The 18,431-nt window shown below is 35.0% G+C and overlaps 1 protein-coding gene across 1 annotated transcript in view; it reads left to right on the plus strand.

The window, feature by feature from the left end:
- LOC129724757 (protein embryonic gonad-like) overlaps positions 1–18,431 on the plus strand; it is a 287,918-nt gene that overhangs the window by 152,470 nt on the left and 117,017 nt on the right. Inside the window, exon 2 of the mRNA XM_055679905.1 lies at positions 17,540–17,617. Coding sequence (XP_055535880.1) covers positions 17,540–17,617 — 78 coding nt within the window. The remainder of the gene's footprint in view (positions 1–17,539; positions 17,618–18,431) is intronic.

Consider the following 18,431-nt stretch of genomic DNA (forward strand, 5'->3'; position numbering starts at 1 on the left):
GGATACCTGTTGTTGCCGTGGTAGTTCTTGGTCACTTCGAAGGAATTTGCTTGCTGCTAACCTCAAACCCTTCGTCCTGTTGGCTCAAATGGTTTGGCGAACTATCACTATTTGCTGTGCATGCTCAGCCAGAAACGGCACCTGCAACTGAGGGCTAAAACTCCAGGTCTTGTGTTTTAAACCAGGTGGTAAATATTTATCAGGCGACTATTTTTGGTTGACGACACGCGCTGCAGCCAGCAAACAGTCGGCATGTGCGGTTTCTTTACCTTTACCACTAACCCTGCAGCCAAGATGTGCGTTCAATGCAATCGAACGATGACAATCGGGCCCGATGCTCAAAATTGGAATCAACAGTTGACCGGCCTCTGAATAGTGGTCTATAAACATGCGGTCTCTAATCTTTACCGGAATCGTACGAGTTTGTCTAAAACCTAATAAATTTCCTACCTTTTCCGAGCGCTAGCAAACACCCGACCAGTGCTGCCAGCTTCTTCCCTATTAATCGAAACAATAGGATCCAATGGTTGATGATCTCACCGCTTTAAGCATTAAACCACTGAACCCGAGAAACCTGCTCGAGTTCGGATTCCGCGTGAAATGTGGTTGAATTTGAATTGCTCTGTTATGGAGCGTTGCCGCGGCCACTAGCGTTAGTGGTAGCTTTTATAATGCAATTTATGTGACAAAGCGAGAGCATAGGCGACGAACCGCAACCGCAAACTGGTGCTGGTTTCTTCCGTTCTGGCGGTACCGAATGCGTTTGCCGGGTGAATAACTGCAACCATCAGTGCGACGATTTTAGTCGGTTGATAAAACTCTCCTTACACGTACGGATCGTAAAGCAATTTGTATTGATCGTCCCATAAATGGAGCGACAGAGGCTGCTGGCGGGAATTTGCTACCTCTATGCTTCGCTGAGAGGATGCTGCATAGGATGACGATGGTGCGCCCTTTGAATGGGGGAAAATGGTAATCAATCGTCAGCAAAGGGGCATCCTTTCGAAAGGTGACATCTTCCGACGCCATTCGACGATCACCCGTCGGTGAAGGGCTTTTAGGTGGACTACTTTTGAATCACCGTTATAACGTGCCATTCTGGAATCTAATTCTGAGTTCAACATTTAGCTGCAGTTGAGTTCGTTGCATCGAGATGCCAAAATTTTTTACTTGCTTAACCTCAAATTGACAGAAATAATCCACTGCATGAAATGCTAAAAAACCGGCTCCTTCCCACAGATACAATTCCAACCTCATGCCACTTGACAAACAGTAATTCCACTTAAACCTCTGCTGATTTCCATTGATCATATTGATGCAGCGTGCACTTGTCCCGAGTGGCGAGTGGAGTGGGAGTGTGCACTCTGGGCCCCGAAAAAAAACAGCATTCAACCTGCAGAACGGGTCAACGAGTTTTTGACTTTCGTACCATCGACTACCGACCGACGAGATTGATGTGATCCGTCAGCCTTAATTAAAATCAACATCTTGCAACTTTTCACACCCCTCGTCTTGACCGATCCATGGCGCGACCGATCAGCGGCTACCGATCCGATCAGCAAAAAAGGGCCCACTCGATCGCGAACTGTCCGAAATAAATAAAGACTATTGAGTTGGACGGATGTGAGTCACAATGAAATTTGCGCGTAATTCCTGCACGACCGCAGCTCATCACGCGGTCTGTGCTCTGGCTGCCGGTCAGGATCATTAAAAGAGTCACCGTGAAGTAACTGTACTTGCACAACCGTCAAGGCATCTCGCCGTCCAGCTGCATCAGCTCCGATGAATAATGATAAACCTTTTAATTCAGAGCAGGATATCTCCAACCGGTGACCGGAGGAAGTCTGCGGAGAGGTGGTCAATTGTGAAATTCTATCGATTTAAGGCAGAAAAAACTTTCGAAACGGGTTCGCACGAGGACAACATAAGCCGACAACACTCCGGGTAATGCGCGAACCGTGAGGCACTGGAGGTAATAAAAGAATAATGAATAAATTTAAAATTAAAGTAGAGCATCAGCCGCAATTTTCGTTTACCTGTCTTGCTTCGGGTGATTCTGATTCCGCAAGCACCGCAAGAATGGCGAAAAAACAGGACTCGATCCTGTAGAGCCCGGTTTGATAAATGACTTTATTAAATTTTTGAGCATTTCGCGAATTGGATTCATCTGTTACGATTGTCCCGATTCGCTTGTCCAGTGCAACCAGTCAGAGGTAGGTGCATATAAAATAATTTTTTAACATTTCACGCGTTGCTCGGTCGACCGACGTGAAAACGCAAAACCATTGTCTTTCCTCGCTAGCGCGATGCCACTCTTGCAGTGCAGTGTCTTCCGTGACGCTGCTTGTATTTTAAGCCGCTTTGCCTAAGGACCCTTTCCAGTTGCGTATATTTATGATTGCGAGAGCGGATTACACTTTTTCGCGAAAGTGAGACATTTGAGTAATAACTTCACCGGCACGTAACCGAGCGTAGCGGTAAATCTTGAGATTTTGGCAGAAGGTAAAACGTTGATGCGCTATTTCGCTACTGGTCATCATTCGTTATTTGTCCGTTCGTGTTTCGCGGCTGTCATAAGTGACATAGGTGGGCGTAAAATCTTGATAAGGATTGCAGTAAGTGTGGATCCTGTACATTACATGAGTTTGATTTTTTTGAAAGATAATTTATAGTACAGTTTGTAAACTAGTTCAAAACTTCTTTTTGTGCATGCTCAGCGTTAAAGATTTTAGTTTATTAACCGATAGTTCATCGATTTCACTGGTCGACAAACTAGAAACTAGAAAAAATATTAAAGATTCTGGCTTGTTAACCGTTTTTGCAAATTTTGGTGCCCCCAATTTAGTTAGAAGTGCGCCAAAAGGCCGCAGAGTAATTGCTCGCCAGGTTTGTCGCTTGTACGCAGTGTTGTTAGTCTCGCTCGTAAGCAGCTTGCAACACCTCATGTGAGGTTCTCGTAGCGCCGCTATCACACAGCAGAGAATTCTCCATTCAAGCTATTTCTCGTTCTTTTTCGCTTTCTTTCTTGCTCGCATTTACTCCCGAGATCATATGCACACACTTCCGTCTGCTCTCCTCTTGTGTACTCGTGTGTACCTACTCCCCAACTCGCGAGAACGACCAGCCGTGAAGAATTGTTTTATCACTATGCTTTTTATCTTTGTTCAAGCTTTCGGTGTGCAGTTTTCTGTTTTTTTTTTTTATATTATACAGTGATTATCCGATTATATCACCCCCTTGATGATGTTTGGGGTGATAAAATAGGGAAAGTGATAAAATCTGGAATTTTTTTGTATTAATATTTTGTTTTTAAAGCTGGTAAACCAGTCATTTAATACGTAATATCAGCGATTTAAATTACTACAAGAAATCTAATCATATAAAAAATCAGTTCTATCTGTCTGTCTATCTCTATGATCCTTATAGACGTGGAATCTACTTACCAATCGGTGTAAAATTTTTTATGTATACGTGGTATACTGATTCACATAATATCTCTTCAATACATTTCAAAACATATGAAAATTGAGACTTTTTTTACTTTTTCTTCATTCACCAGCAAGCAGAAAACAGAAGAAAAGAAATCGATGACGTAGTTGAAACAACACCGATGAATTTAAAAATAAAAATTAATCGAAGATGCTGTCTACAGACTTTAAAAGACGAAAGTTTGTATCTTAATTGACAGTGGAATAATTGCAGTAACAGTGGAATAATTGTGAATAATTGCGAGATTTGGAGATGGTGGACGTGCAATTACTCCTGAAACTATTATTATATGGCAAATAGCTTGTTTATTTTAATAGATAAAACATAGTATTTTTTTGCAAAAACGTGCATTTTTGGAAGGTTGATAACTTTATAGAATTTTTAAAAATTCGGAAAAATGTGGGAAAAAGTTATAACGAAAATTGGGATTTTTATTGCCTTTTGAAAGAAAACTTCATATGGTTCGTAATATGTGAGAGATTTGCAGAAGACGCTATGCGTCTATCTCAATCAAATGAAGAAGAAAATTTGTTATCTAACTTTAGGTGAATTGATCACCCATTTTTCTATATCAAAAGATGCATTGTTTAAAAGCTTAAAAAATGTTTGAATATACGTTATGGCTTTAATCAATTAATCGAACAAAAACGCCAAAATAAAATACTGTGCAATGGTTGAGTTTTCAATGCCAACTATATCCAGAATGATGTTATTCTACCCAGCGCTGTGCAAAAGTACTAAAATATTGAATCTAAATAGAAAATCAGTTAATAAAGACATTTTTTGATGGAATGTTATATGATGATAAATCGGGTGAAAAAGGTGATAAAATCGAAGGCCGATAAAATCAGGGGCAGATAAAATCGAGTACTGATATAATCGGGTGATCTTTGTATTTTCTATTTTGGATTATCTGTCCTTTTTTCTCCATTCTCTATTATTAACTCTCTATCATCCTATTCTCTATTCACTATTCTCTTTTTTCTTTTCCCTATTCTCTATTATCTATCCTCTATTCTCTATTCTCTATTCTCCATTCTTTATCTTATATTCCTTATTCTCTATTCTCTATTCTCTATTCTCTATTCTCTATTCTCTATTCTCTATTCTCTATTCTCTATTCTCTATTCTCTATTCTCTATTCTCTATTCTCTATTCTCTATTCTATATTCTCTCTTCTCTATTCTGTATTCTCTATTTTCTATTTTCTATTCTCTATTCTCTATTATCTATTATCTATTCTATATTTGCTATTTTCTATTCTCTATTCTCTATTCTCTATCCTCTATTCCTTATTTTCCATTCTTTTTTCTCTATTCTTTGTTCTCTTTTTTTATCCATTTTCTTTTCTCTATTTGTTACTGTCTGTTCTCTATTCTCTAATCCCAAATTTTTTTTATATTTTCAATTTTCAATTTTCAATATCCAATTTTCTATTTTCTATTTTCTATTTTCTATTTTCTATTATCTATTTTTAATTTGCAATTTTCAACTTTCAATTTTCAATTTTCAAATTTCAAATTTCAATTTTCAATTTTCGATTTTCAATTCTAAATTTTCAATTTTCAATATTCAATTTTCAATTTTCAATTTTCAATTTTCACTTTTCAAATTTCTATTTTCTATTTTCTATTTTCTATTTTCTATTTTCTATTTTCTATTTTCTATTTTCTATTTTCTATTTTCTATTTTCTATTTTCTATTTTCTATTTTCTATTTTCTATTTTCTATTTTCTATTTTCTATTTTCTATTTTCTATTTTCTATTTTCTATTTTCTATTTTCTATTTTCTATTTTCTATTTTCTATTTTCTATTTTCTATTTTCTATTTTCTATTTTCTATTTTCTATTTTCTATTTTCTATTTTCTATTTTCTATTTTCTATTTTCTATTTTCTATTTTCTATTTTCTATTTTCTGTTTTCTATTTTCTATTTTCTATTTTCTATTTTCTTTTTTCTATTTTCTATTTTCTATTTTCTATTTTCTATTTTCTATTTTCTATTTTCTATTTTCTATTTTCTATTTTCTATTTTCTATTTTCTATTTTCTATTTTCTATTTTCTATTTTCTATTTTCTATTTTCTATTTTCTATTTTCTATTTTCTATTTTCTATTTTCTATTTTCTATTTTCTATTTTCTATTTTCTATTTTTTATTTTCTATTTTCTATTTTCTATTTTCTATTTTCTATTTTCTATTTTCTATTTTCTATTTTCTATTTTCTATTTTCTATTTTTTATTTTCTGTTTTCTGTTTTCTATTTTCTATTTTCTATTTTCTATTTTCTATTTTCTTCTTTTTATTTTCTATTTTCTATTTTCTATTTTCTATTTTCTATCTTTTTTTCTATTTTCTATTTTCTATTTTCTATTTTCTATTTTCTATTTTCTGTTTTCTATTTTCTATTTTCTATTTTCTATTTTCTATTTTCTATTTTCTATTTTCTATTTTCTATTTTCTATTTTCTATTTTCTATTTTCTATTTTCTATTTTCTATTTTCTATTTTCTATTTTCGATTTTCGATTTTCTATTTTCTATTTTCTATTTTCTATTTTCTATTCTCTATTCTCTATTTTCTATTTTCTATTTTCTATTTTCTATTTTCTATTTTCTATTTTCTATTTTCTATTTTCTATTTTCTATTTTCTATTTTCTATTTTCTATTTTCTATTTTCTATTTTCTATTTTCTATTTTCTATTTTCTATTTTCTATTTTCTATTTTCTATTTTCTATTTTCTATTTTCTATTTTCTATTTTCTATTTTCTATTTTCTATTTTCTATTTTCTATTTTCTATTTTCTATTTTCTATTTTCTATTTTCTATTTTCTATTTTCTATTTTCTATTTTCTATTTTCTATTTTCTATTTTCTATTTTCTATTTTCTATTTTCTATTTTCTATTTTCTATTTTCTATTTTCTATTTTCTATTTTCTATTTTCTATTTTCTATTTTCTATTTTCTATTTTCTATTTTCTATTTTCTATTTTCTATTTTCAATATCCAATTTTCTATTTTCCATTTTCTATTTTCTATTTTCTATTTTCTGTTTTCTATTATCTATTTTTAATTTGCAATTTTCAACTTTCAATTTTCAATTTTCAAATTTCAATTTTCAATTTTCAATTTTCAATTTTCAATTTTCAATTTTCAATTCTAAATTTTCAATTTTCAATATTCAATTTTCAATTTTCAATTTTCAATTTTCAATTTTCACTTTTCAAATTTTTATTTTCTATTTTCTATTTTCTATTTTCTATTTTCTATTTTCTATTTTCTATTTTCTATTTTCTATTTTCTATTTCATATTTTCTATTTTCTATTTTCTATTTTCTATTTTCTATTTTCTATTTTCTATTTTCTATTTTCTATTTTCTATTTTCTATTTTCTATTTTCTATTTTCTATTTTCTATTTTCTATTTTCTACTTTCTATTTTCTATTTTCTATTTTCTATTTTCTATTTTCTATTTCTATTTTCTATTTTCTATATTCTATTTTTTATTTTCTATTTTCTATTTTCTATATTTTATTTTCTATTTTCTATTTTCTATTTTCTATTTTCTATTTTCTATTTTCTTTTTTCTATTTTCTATTTTCTATTTTCTATTTTCTATTTTCTATTTTCTATTTTCTATTTTCTATTTTCTATTTTCTATTTTCTATTTTCTATTTTCTATTTTCTATTTTCTATTTTCTATTTTCTATTTTCTATTTTCTATTTTCTATTTTCTATTTTCTATTTTCTATTTTCTATTTTCTATTTTCTATTTTCCATTTTCTATTTTCTATTTTCTATTTTCTATTTTCTATTTTCTATTTTCTATTTTCTATTTTCTATTTTCTATTTTCTATTTTCTATTTTCTACTTTCTATTTTCTATTTTCTATTTTCTATTTTCTATTTTCTATTTCTATTTTCTATTTTCTATATTCTATTTTCTATTTTCTATTTTCTATTTTCTATTTTTTATTTTCTATTTTCTATTTTCTATTTTCTATTTTCTATTTTCTATTTTCTTTTTTCTATTTTCTATTTTCTATTTTCTTTTTTCTATTTTCTATTTTCTATTTTCTATTTTCTATTTTCTACTTTCTATTTTCTATTTTCTATTTTCTATTTTCTATTTTCTATTTCTATTTTCTATTTTCTATATTCTATTTTCTATTTTCTATTTTCTATTTTCTATTTTTTATTTTCTATTTTCTATTTTCTATTTTCTATTTTCTATTTTCTATTTTCTTTTTTCTATTTTCTATTTTCTATTTTCTATTTTCTATTTTCTACTTTCTATTTTCTATTTCATATTTTCTATTTTCTATTTTCTATTTTCTATTTTCTATTTTCTATTTTCTATTTTCTATTTTCTATTTTCTATTTTCTATTTTCTATTTTCTATTTTCTATTTTCTATTTTCTACTTTCTATTTTCTATTTTCTATTTTCTATTTTCTATTTTCTATTTCTATTTTCTATTTTCTATATTCTATTTTTTATTTTCTATTTTCTATTTTCTATATTTTATTTTCTATTTTCTATTTTCTATTTTCTATTTTCTATTTTCTATTTTCTTTTTTCTATTTTCTATTTTCTATTTTCTATTTTCTATTTTCTATTTTCTATTTTCTATTTTCTATTTTCTATTTTCTATTTTCTATTTTCTATTTTCTATTTTCTATTTTCTATTTTCTATTTTCTATTTTCTATTTTCTATTTTCTATTTTCTATTTTCTATTTTCTATTTTCTATTTTCTATTTTCTATTTTCTATTTTCCATTTTCTATTTTCTATTTTCTATTTTCTATTTTCTATTTTCTATTTTCTATTTTCTATTTTCTATTTTCTATTTTCTATTTTCTATTTTCTATTTTCTATTTTCTACTTTCTATTTTCTATTTTCTATTTTCTATTTTCTATTTTCTATTTCTATTTTCTATTTTCTATATTCTATTTTCTATTTTCTATTTTCTATTTTCTATTTTTTATTTTCTATTTTCTATTTTCTATTTTCTATTTTCTATTTTCTATTTTCTTTTTTCTATTTTCTATTTTCTATTTTCTTTTTTCTATTTTCTATTTTCTATTTTCTATTTTCTATTTTCTACTTTCTATTTTCTATTTTCTATTTTCTATTTTCTATTTTCTATTTCTATTTTCTATTTTCTATATTCTATTTTCTATTTTCTATTTTCTATTTTCTATTTTTTATTTTCTATTTTCTATTTTCTATTTTCTATTTTCTATTTTCTATTTTCTTTTTTCTATTTTCTATTTTCTATTTTCTATTTTCTATTTTCTATTTTCTATTTTCTATTTTCTATTTTCTATTTTCTATTTTCTATTTTCTATTTTCTATTTTCTATTTTCTATTTTCTATTTTCCATTTTCTATTTTCTATTTTCTATTTTCTACTAGCTGACCCGGCAAACTTCGTTCCGCCTATTTCAGTGTTTAATTTAATAATTTCAAACTTTTTAAATTTATTGATTTCTTGCGATTGGATTATATCGTTTAAAAATAATTGGTTTTATCGGAATGGCAAATCCTCAACTTTTGGCTTTTGTACATGACCTCTATTCAAAATGGTGTCCAGGGTCAATGCTTGGCTTCTTTACATCATTTCGATTACGGACTTATCCATATGTAGTAGTATTCGGTTATTTTTGGCTGTTTACCAGAAGTTGCCATTTTTCAATTCAAACTGTTGTCTAAGGTCAATTTATAGCTCCTTGCTACATTCTGGATCCGGTAATCCGGAACCGTAAGTCGCCACCTTGGATTTAAAAATGGCCCTTGGAAACAATTTCTGGCCCCTGAGTGCCATTCTGGTTTAAGAAACACCCATATTGGGTATTATTTGGTCATTTTCGGCTGTTCTCCAGAAACCGGATGTCACCATCTTCGAGTTCAAAATGGTGTCTGTGGTCGATGCTAGCTCCTGTGTATCATTCAGGTTCAGAAGATACTCATTTTGTATGGAAATCGGCCATTTTTGGCTGTTTGTTAGAAACCGGAAGTTCAGCTTCATTCTCGTTCCAGAGATACTCATATTGGGTGGTACTTCAGGCTGTTTACAGACACCGGAAGTCGCCATCTTACAATTCAAAATATTGTCTGATGTCGATTTGTGGCTTCAGTGCATCATAACAATCCCGGAAATACCCATATTTAGTGTTATTTGGTCATTTGCCACTGTTTCTCAGAAACCGGAAGTCGCCTTCTTACAATTCAAAATGTTGTCTGAGGTTGATAGGTCGATTTGTGGCTTCAGTGCATCATAACAATTCCGGAAATACGCATATTGAGGGGTATTTGGTCATTTGCCGCTGTTTTTCGGGAACCGGAAGTCGCCATCTTGGATTTCAAAATGGCATTTGGGAACAATTTCTGGCCTCCGTGCGTCAATCTGATTGAAGAAACGCTCATATTAAGTGGTATTTGATCATTTTCGGCTGTTTTCCAGACACCGGAAGTTGCCAGCTTACAATTCAAAATGTTGTCTGAAGTCGATTTGTGGCTTCAGTGCATCATGACAATCCCGGAAATACCCATATGGCGTCGTACACAAATTACGTAACGCTAAAAACCTAGATTTCAGACCTCCTCCCCCTTTTATTTTAGATATGACTCCCCCCCCCCCTGAAGATACGTAACGCTCGACAACCTCTCCCCCCCTCCAAATTTGCAATTTTGAGCGAACATCTCAGTTACGTAACGGGCTCAGCTACCCCCCCTCTTCCCTATGTATTAATAAGTAACGCAGACTTATCCCCCTTCCCCCCCACTTCATGCGTTACGTAATTTGTGTACGACGCCTATTGGGTGGTATTTGGTCATTTGCCGCTGTTTTTCAGAAACCGGAGGTCGCCATCTTGGATTTCAGAATGGCATTAGGAGACAATTTTTGGACTCTGAGCGTCATTCTGGTTGAAATGGTTTGGTTCTGATCTGAGGTCGATTTGTGGCTTCAGTGCATCATAACAATCCCGCAAATACCCATATTGGGTGGTATTTGGTCATTTGTCGCTGTTTTTCGGAAACCGGAAGTCGCCATTTTGGATTTCAAAATGGCATTTGGGAACAATTTCTAGCCTCCGTGCGTCAATCTGATTAAAGAAACGCTCATATTGAGTGGTATTTGATCATTTTCGGCTGTTTTCCAGACACCGGAAATCGCCATCTTGCAATTCGAAATGTTGTCTGAGGTCGATTTGTGGCTTCAGTGCATCACAACAATCCCAGAAATACCCATATTGGGTGGTATGTGGTCATTTGCCGCTGATTTTCAGAAACCGGAAGTCGCCATCTTGGATTTCACATTGGCTTTAGGAGGCAATTTTTGGCCTTTAGGCGTCATTCTGGTTAAAGAAACACTCATATTGGGTGGTATTTGGTCATTTTCGGCTGTTTTCCAGACACCGGAGGTCGCCATCTTACAATTCAAAATGTTGTTTGAGGTCGATTTGTGGCTTCAGTGCATCATAAAAATCCCGGAAATACCCATATTGGGTGGTATTTGGTCATTTGCCGCTATTTTTCAGAAACCGGATATCGCCGTCTTGAATTTCAAAATGGCATTTGTAAACAATTTCTGGCCTCTGAGCGTCAGTCTGGTTAAAGAAACACTTATATTGGGTTGTATTTGGTCATTTTCGGCTGTTTTCCAGACACCGGAAGTCGCCATCTTACAATTCGAAATGTTGTCTGAGGTCGATTTGTGGCTTCAGTGCATCATAACGATTCCGGAAATACCCATGTTGGGTGGTATAAGGTCATTTACCGCTACTTTTCAGAAAAGGAAAGTCGCCATCTTGGATTTCGAAATGGTATTTGGAGACATGCCAGAAGAAGGAACTCCCCTCCCCTCACCTGCTAAATTTGGTTATACTTGCTTGATTGGTTCTCGAGCTGTGCGTAATTTGAGTTTCATTTGTATGGGACCCCTCCCTTATAGTAGAGAGAGGGGTGTCAAACCATTATATTTGTTACCCCTAAAAACAATCACCCGCCAAATTTGGTTCCATTTAGTTGGTTAGTTCTCGAGATAAGCAGAAATTAGTGTTTCATTTGTTATGAACCCCTCCCTCACAGAAGAGGGAGGGGAGTCGAACCACTATGGACATACTTGTTACCTCTAAAAACATTCACATACCAAATTTGGTTGTATTTGGTTGATGGGTTCTCGAGCTGTGCGAAATTCGTATTTTATTTGTATGGAACCCCTCCCTTGTAGAAGAGGGAGGGGTGTCAAACCACTATGGATATATATGTTACCCCTAAAAACATCTACCTACCAAATTTGGTTCTATTTACTTGGTTAGTTCTCGAGATGTGCAGAAATTTGTGTTTCATTTGTATGGGACCCCTCCCTTACAGAAGAGGGAAGGGTGTCGAATCAACATGGACATATTTGTTACTCCTAAAACATCCACATGCCAAATTTGGTTCCATTTGCTTGGTTAATATTCGAGATGTGCAGGAATTTGTGTTTCATTTGTATGGGACCCCTCCCTTGCAGAAGGGGGAGCGGTCTCGAAATATCTTAGTCACCTTGTTCGGCCCCTAAAACCCCTATATACAAAATTTCACGCCGATCGGTTCGGTAGTTTTCAAGCCTATATGAATCAGACAGACAGACAGACAGACAGACAGACAGACAGAGCTGCATTTTTATATGTTTAGATTTTCTATTCACAATTTTTCATTGCCTATTATCTATATTTTGTGCTCTGTTGCCTATTTTCGGCTTATTTCCTGTTTTTGTTTTCTTGTTTTCTTTTTCTTGTACTGAAGAATCAAACATATTTCGTATATGTTTTTTTTGAAAGCGGTACATACAAACAGTCTCCCCAGCTGGTCTCGAGGTACGATGCTGGCCTGACAAGCCAGTCGTCGTAGGTTCGAGTCTTGTCTCGGAAGAGACTGTTGGTGTCAGTAGGATCGTAGCGCTAGCCCCGCAATTGTCCTGTACACTTAACGGTTGGCTGCGAAGTCTGTGTATAGTAAACAGAAGGTTAAGTTCCGAATCGGAATGTAGCCCCAAGGCGTTGCTTTGCTTTTACATACAAAAATCTCTGATTCCAATCACAATTTTGGCGTGTTATGTTTAATTCGTTTCAGAAAATCATTGCACTTTTCCACGGTGTTGACAGCATTTCAATCTCCTTTCTTATTTCTGCCACCAGGATACATCAGCAAGAACTGAATTTTGTTGTCCTCCAGCCGCACGGGTGCAATATGCAACACGTAGCAGAGTAATAAACTGTTGCGCGACTGAGACTGCTGAACTCTTACTATCCGCTACCATCCGACACAAGAAGGATTTGATTGTCTTCCTTCCAAGGTGCAACAACGATACAACGTGTTATTCTGCTGCGTGGTTAACAGCTCCATCGAACTGGTTCCACTGTTTGCCAACACGAAATGAGGTTCATTTTCAGTACATTCGTATTGCATTGGGCAAAAAATCTCTTTGCGTCTTGAGAAACTGAAAAAATGACGTAATCTGAAAAAAGGTGACTTAAAACGAAATTCTAAGATTAACATCTCCAACAAAAATTAAACGCGTGATTTGCTGGGCACAGCTTTTCAATTGATTTTAAATTTTTTTTTAACTGGTTTGCAATTGAAAAGATATGCTAATTATTTTGATAAAAGCTTGCGAAAAATTCATTTATCGATTAAGATATTAGTGTCGATTTACTATTGAAAAGATATGCTAATAATTATACGACAAGTCCTGCGTCAACATTTGATTCTCTCGTACGTTAAATGAAGTTTCTGGGCGGTTTTCGTTTTGATCAGAATCTGTTCGTTTCCACTATAATCTGAGCTTCATTTAAAGTAACACAGTGTATGAGCTTTCGATTCAGCTAACGTCGTAAACCGCCGCCCAAGCATCGCACCTGGCCGGGCTGCAATGGCGCGATTCACCAAAGTGCCAATTCATATATGTAATCTTCCCGCGCTCTGGCTAACGAATTGCGTTTCCGTGGCGTGGCTTTCCCAACGCTCCAAATCCCATATCTTTATCGTTCAGCCCTTTTGTCATTAAACAGTTCCGTCGTTCACTGTCCATTTAGTCGAAAATCTTAATTACAAAACTCATCAACTTTAACGCCACAAATGCACTCACACGGCCAGGCGGCGCGGCCGGATGAGAGATCCAGCGCGAAGCTTTTATCGGAGCGGCAGCTGTAGCGATTATGTCGCGATTAAATGACAGAAAGCCGACACAAATCCGGCCACCGACTTCGGTGCTGAGCATTCTGGATTAGCGGGTAAAGTGCGCACACTAGAGGGTAACCAAACTTCACTTTCGGCGCAGTTATCCTTACGGAGTCACCGAAAGGCAATCACACACCGAAGTGCACTGGGATGCCCCTTTTAATTAAGACAATTATCAGATCGTCTTCGGATTCTTTTGGGCGGCGAGGATATTTACCAACCTAGGTACCTGCGCGATGGGATGGTTACAAAAGTGAAAGAATAATTAATCTGGAAATTAATCAATATGCTCGACCGACAGCAACGGTGGCAAGCGTTAATTGTAGTTTTAGTTCTTTTTTTTCGGAGAGGTGAGCAGTTCAGATCATTATCAGGAAATATCATGCAAGAGACCTCTCCAGCAGTAGGTCTTCCGTCGACTCAATCTGCGACAACGGACGATGCGCACTAAACTTGTCACGAATAGTAGCCGGTCGTCAGAGTCCACTTTTTCTTTTAGGACCAACCAACTTTTGACCTTTAGCTCTGAGGTGTCTTGCGGAAATTGAATTTACACGTTGTTATCGCTGCAATGGAGGTTTGTGGCATTGGGTTTAAAATTCATGACAATCACAAAATAAGTTTGCCAACGAGACCAACTCAGGTGTCTTAACTATTACCGAATTACTCAGAATCGTGACCTGCTGCGCACTATCAGACCGATTACAAAATCGACAGAAATTAATGATCTCGTTAATCATCATTTTCAGTTCATGCGAAATTCCACCAATGGAATTACGTTGAATATATTCCCAAGACCCGATGCCCACGACTTTATGCTAAGCGGACGCGTGTGTGTCTTCTTGATATCTCTCGGTCGAACATGAATTACTGCTCAGTTAAGTAAACCCGACGTAACGGAAGCCGTCCCGATGACCCTGTACCTTTTCTTTCGGACGCGCACTTTATCTTTCTGCTCACGGATATCTTGCTGCGACACCGAAAAATACCGATACTGACACTGCTGCGACAATCGTCCCAAAGATGCCCGTTGTTGGTGCTTTATTGTGGTGAATATATTAAATATTTTATTTTAGCGCACATTTGTACCATTCCGCAACCTTTAACCTCTACGCAGAGTGCACTCTGCTTGTGCAGCAACAACAGAATGACAAAGTTTATGTTTTGAGCTCACTGCTGATTCGCACCGCGTTGCGTTGGGTAATAGTCCTACTTTATGATAATTTTGCCGGGGAGACTGTGAATCCTGAATGATCGCCGTTGCGGGTCAAGTCATGATTAACGATGTGGTTGCCTAAAATACGACATAAGGCTGCGTACTTAGTTTCCAGCTGTAATATTTTGCGGCGTACTGGATTGGAATATGTGTCATTGATTACAACATATGATGTGTTGTTTGCAACTGTAATGACTAATTCGTCGCTTAAGAAGAAAATGTTTCACAAGGGAAAAAACGGTGAAAAATATTCAAAAAAAAATGCTATTTGATTGAAATAACGCAAAGAACTGTGCATTGGATACTGTGCTTAAACATGAATTTAGAAGAAGGTTCAATTTCTGCAGTTCACACCTGAGATAAAAGATCATTGAAGATTGCCTTCAAAAAAGATGAAGATAATTTCTGGCAGAGTCATGGCATCGGTAAACTGGGATGCGCGTGGGATAATTTTAATTGATTAATTTTAAAATGAAAAAACTATCAACGGTAAGTATAATGCGAAATTACTGTGGCTGATGACATCATCATAAGGGCATCTTCTGCGGTGGTTCAAATCGTTGTTTTGTTTTAAATTTTGTTTTATACCAGATCTAAACCGAAAAAATTTTGAAACTGGTATACGTTTTGATCTATTTTCGTTAATTTTTGGAACAATAACTTAATATTGCACAGTTCGACAGTGGATGGTATAATCTAACCAAAAACGCGGATCATTACTAAAGGGGTTATATCGAACTAAAAATAAAAAAAGGTGTCAGATGTATGTCTTTCTTTTTATTTAGCACAGTCTTCGCAGCAGATGGAAACACATATCTAAACTTGAACGCTTTTTTGCTGAAAAATTCAGAAAAAAAACTTACGCCAATTGACTCAGTTTGCTTCCGTTTGTGGAATTCCAGAGTGTACGCCTGAGACTTCTTCCCTACTACGTCCAGGTGTGTAATTGGCAGCTTATTGTTTGCCACCGACGATAATCTTTCCTGTCGACATGGTTTTGTACGGCTACCGCCGCCGTCGCCACCATCTCTACGTGCACACGGTGCGGGGTCTAAAGGCGACCGGCTGCCAAGATGTGGTAGTCACGTTTGTGCGGCGACTCTGCTCTCCAAGAGATTGATTGTCATTCGGCTTGGCGGGATGGCATATCACAAACGGCGTGCGATCGATTGATGGAGCACACACAAAAACAACTGGGCAATGGGGATTCTGATAATGGGAACACGCACAGTCACGATAACGTGACATCGGACCGATGCTGGAGGTGGTGCTGATGATGTGCTCGCGGGAGTGAGAGTTCGGACGCAACGATGAAGAAATTATGTACGACGATAGAGGTTCAATAAAAACTGTTAAATTATTAGCGATCCCTTTGACAGATGTGATGAGTGCCGCGATATGACGAAGTGTATGTTTGTGTGTGGCTCGATGCCGGGCCGATGTTTCTTTTTCTACCCTTCTAACCATCATGAAGGTAGGCCTGTTTTTGTCCGTAATCAATTAGTCGGTACGATGATTCAATCGGAAGTCCCACCGTGTAACATAATGAGGCCGAGTGGCTGGAAAGATCGTCGAGTTATTGATGGACAAATTGAGGATTCCAATGTAGCTCACGGCTATTTGTCACATCACTAAAACAAAAAAATGAAAATAAAATTAGAACGTAATTTTTACATTCTCTTGCTCAACCCAGGCGGTTGGAGAAAATTTTACCCGGTGATTGTCCACCAGCCTGGGCCACCTAGTTGAGGCGTTTGACGGATGAGTTTCTCGCCGGTGGCGGTGCAAGCCGCGTTTCGTCGATTTGTTTACATTCAAAATTTATGAGCGCTGCTTCTCGGATTTTTTTTACTTGCTGTCACTCTTTGGGGATGCTTCATTTATAACCCGACCCAACTACGCTGATTACGAACCCAGCGTTCGGTGCAGTATTTAAATATTACCTTTACCCCGGAACCCGCATTGGAGCGTTTTATTGATTTTCGACGCCGTCAGCTATCATTATTTGTAATTAATTATCACACAGCAGAATAATAATGGGCAACAATGTGGTGTAAGAGACTCCGACAACCGTAGCTAGTGGGACCACCATCCCAGCTATATACTCAGTTCACAGACTCTTGGGCTGGAGGTTTCGACTGTTGTTGTTTTCTTTACTTCATTCTTATTTATTTTTCCTTTGGTTGAAGGGTGTCATGCTGAACCTAAATTGATTTTAATTTCGTGCAGATATTTTTCAAGCGTACCGCAGCGGCGTGCCTTTTTTATTCTTTGATACGACTGCTAATTTAGCCTGGAGCGTCTTCTCTTTATTGTAATTATTATTATCACCATCGTTTGAATGCACTTCCCAAAATCGAACTCCCGGCAGTGATGGAATGGAGTGGGTCAACATTTTCCCACTTCGATGCGCTTTTTTTCTTCTTCTTCATTCTACCACGCAGGTAGGGGCTCTGTATTTTATTACTTTGCGTATCACTTGGTTATATTAAAATTAATTTTCTCATTATGCTCATCACAGCATCTGATCTTTTTTAGAGTTTTACCGTTCACCCGTGAGATATTTAAATGTCCTTTTTTTTAATTCGTTATCTTTGCGTTTTGCAGATGAACCAGCAGTGTAAGGTGTGCGGTGAACCAGCCGCTGGGTTTCATTTTGGAGCGTTCACCTGCGAGGGTTGCAAGGTAAGCAAAATTAATACGACGTAGTAGTAAAATTTCAAAATAGTGAAATTTACGCCTGTTTTCGTTATAATATAACTTTTTACTGCAATTTTACATCCAAAACTAGTTAGTTACGAATGGATAGCTCTTTGATTTTGTTTAACTGTCATCAAAGTTACTGAAGTAATCGTTTCCGATGATTTAAATTTACTGGCCTGAAAAAACGCGAACAAACTTGAATAAATTTCGATTTCTCATGCATAGCACAGAAGGTTGCGTAACCGTGTTAATAACACTATACTTTTTATCGACTGTTAGTTTACTCAGGGGAGTTTCTTTAGGCTTCGCAGTCTTTAAGACTGCTAGACTGCGAAGCCGAAAGAAACTCCCCCGTGTTAATAACCTAATAAACAAAAGAAAGGCTGAATTCATTTTCATAGCTTTGAATTGTAGTAATTCTAGCAAGTACCTGTGAACTATTTATAAGTAACTAAATATATCTAAATCCGTAAATAATCAACCACAGTTATGTCATTCTTGATATGAAATTAACTACTTTTCAGCGAAAACTTTACTTTCAATCATGATACCAAACTTCCCGAAAATCCGAATGGTTTCAGATTTGTTGAGTTATAAGTCGAAAATATCATCGAATCTATCACTCCGAACGAGGTGGGCTTAGATGGAATTTCTTCAAAATTTAGATAAATAATTTTATCTTTCATTATTATCTCTATTACATTAGTCTTTAACGAGAGCATCAAAAGTTTTTCCAACACCTAAAAAACCTAGAAATGACTCTTTGAATATTTTTCGTCCTATTAGAGCACTTTGT

The sequence above is a fragment of the Wyeomyia smithii genome, chromosome 2 (genome assembly GCF_029784165.1).
Source record: "Wyeomyia smithii strain HCP4-BCI-WySm-NY-G18 chromosome 2, ASM2978416v1, whole genome shotgun sequence".
Classification (NCBI taxonomy): Eukaryota; Metazoa; Arthropoda; class Insecta; order Diptera; family Culicidae; genus Wyeomyia; species Wyeomyia smithii.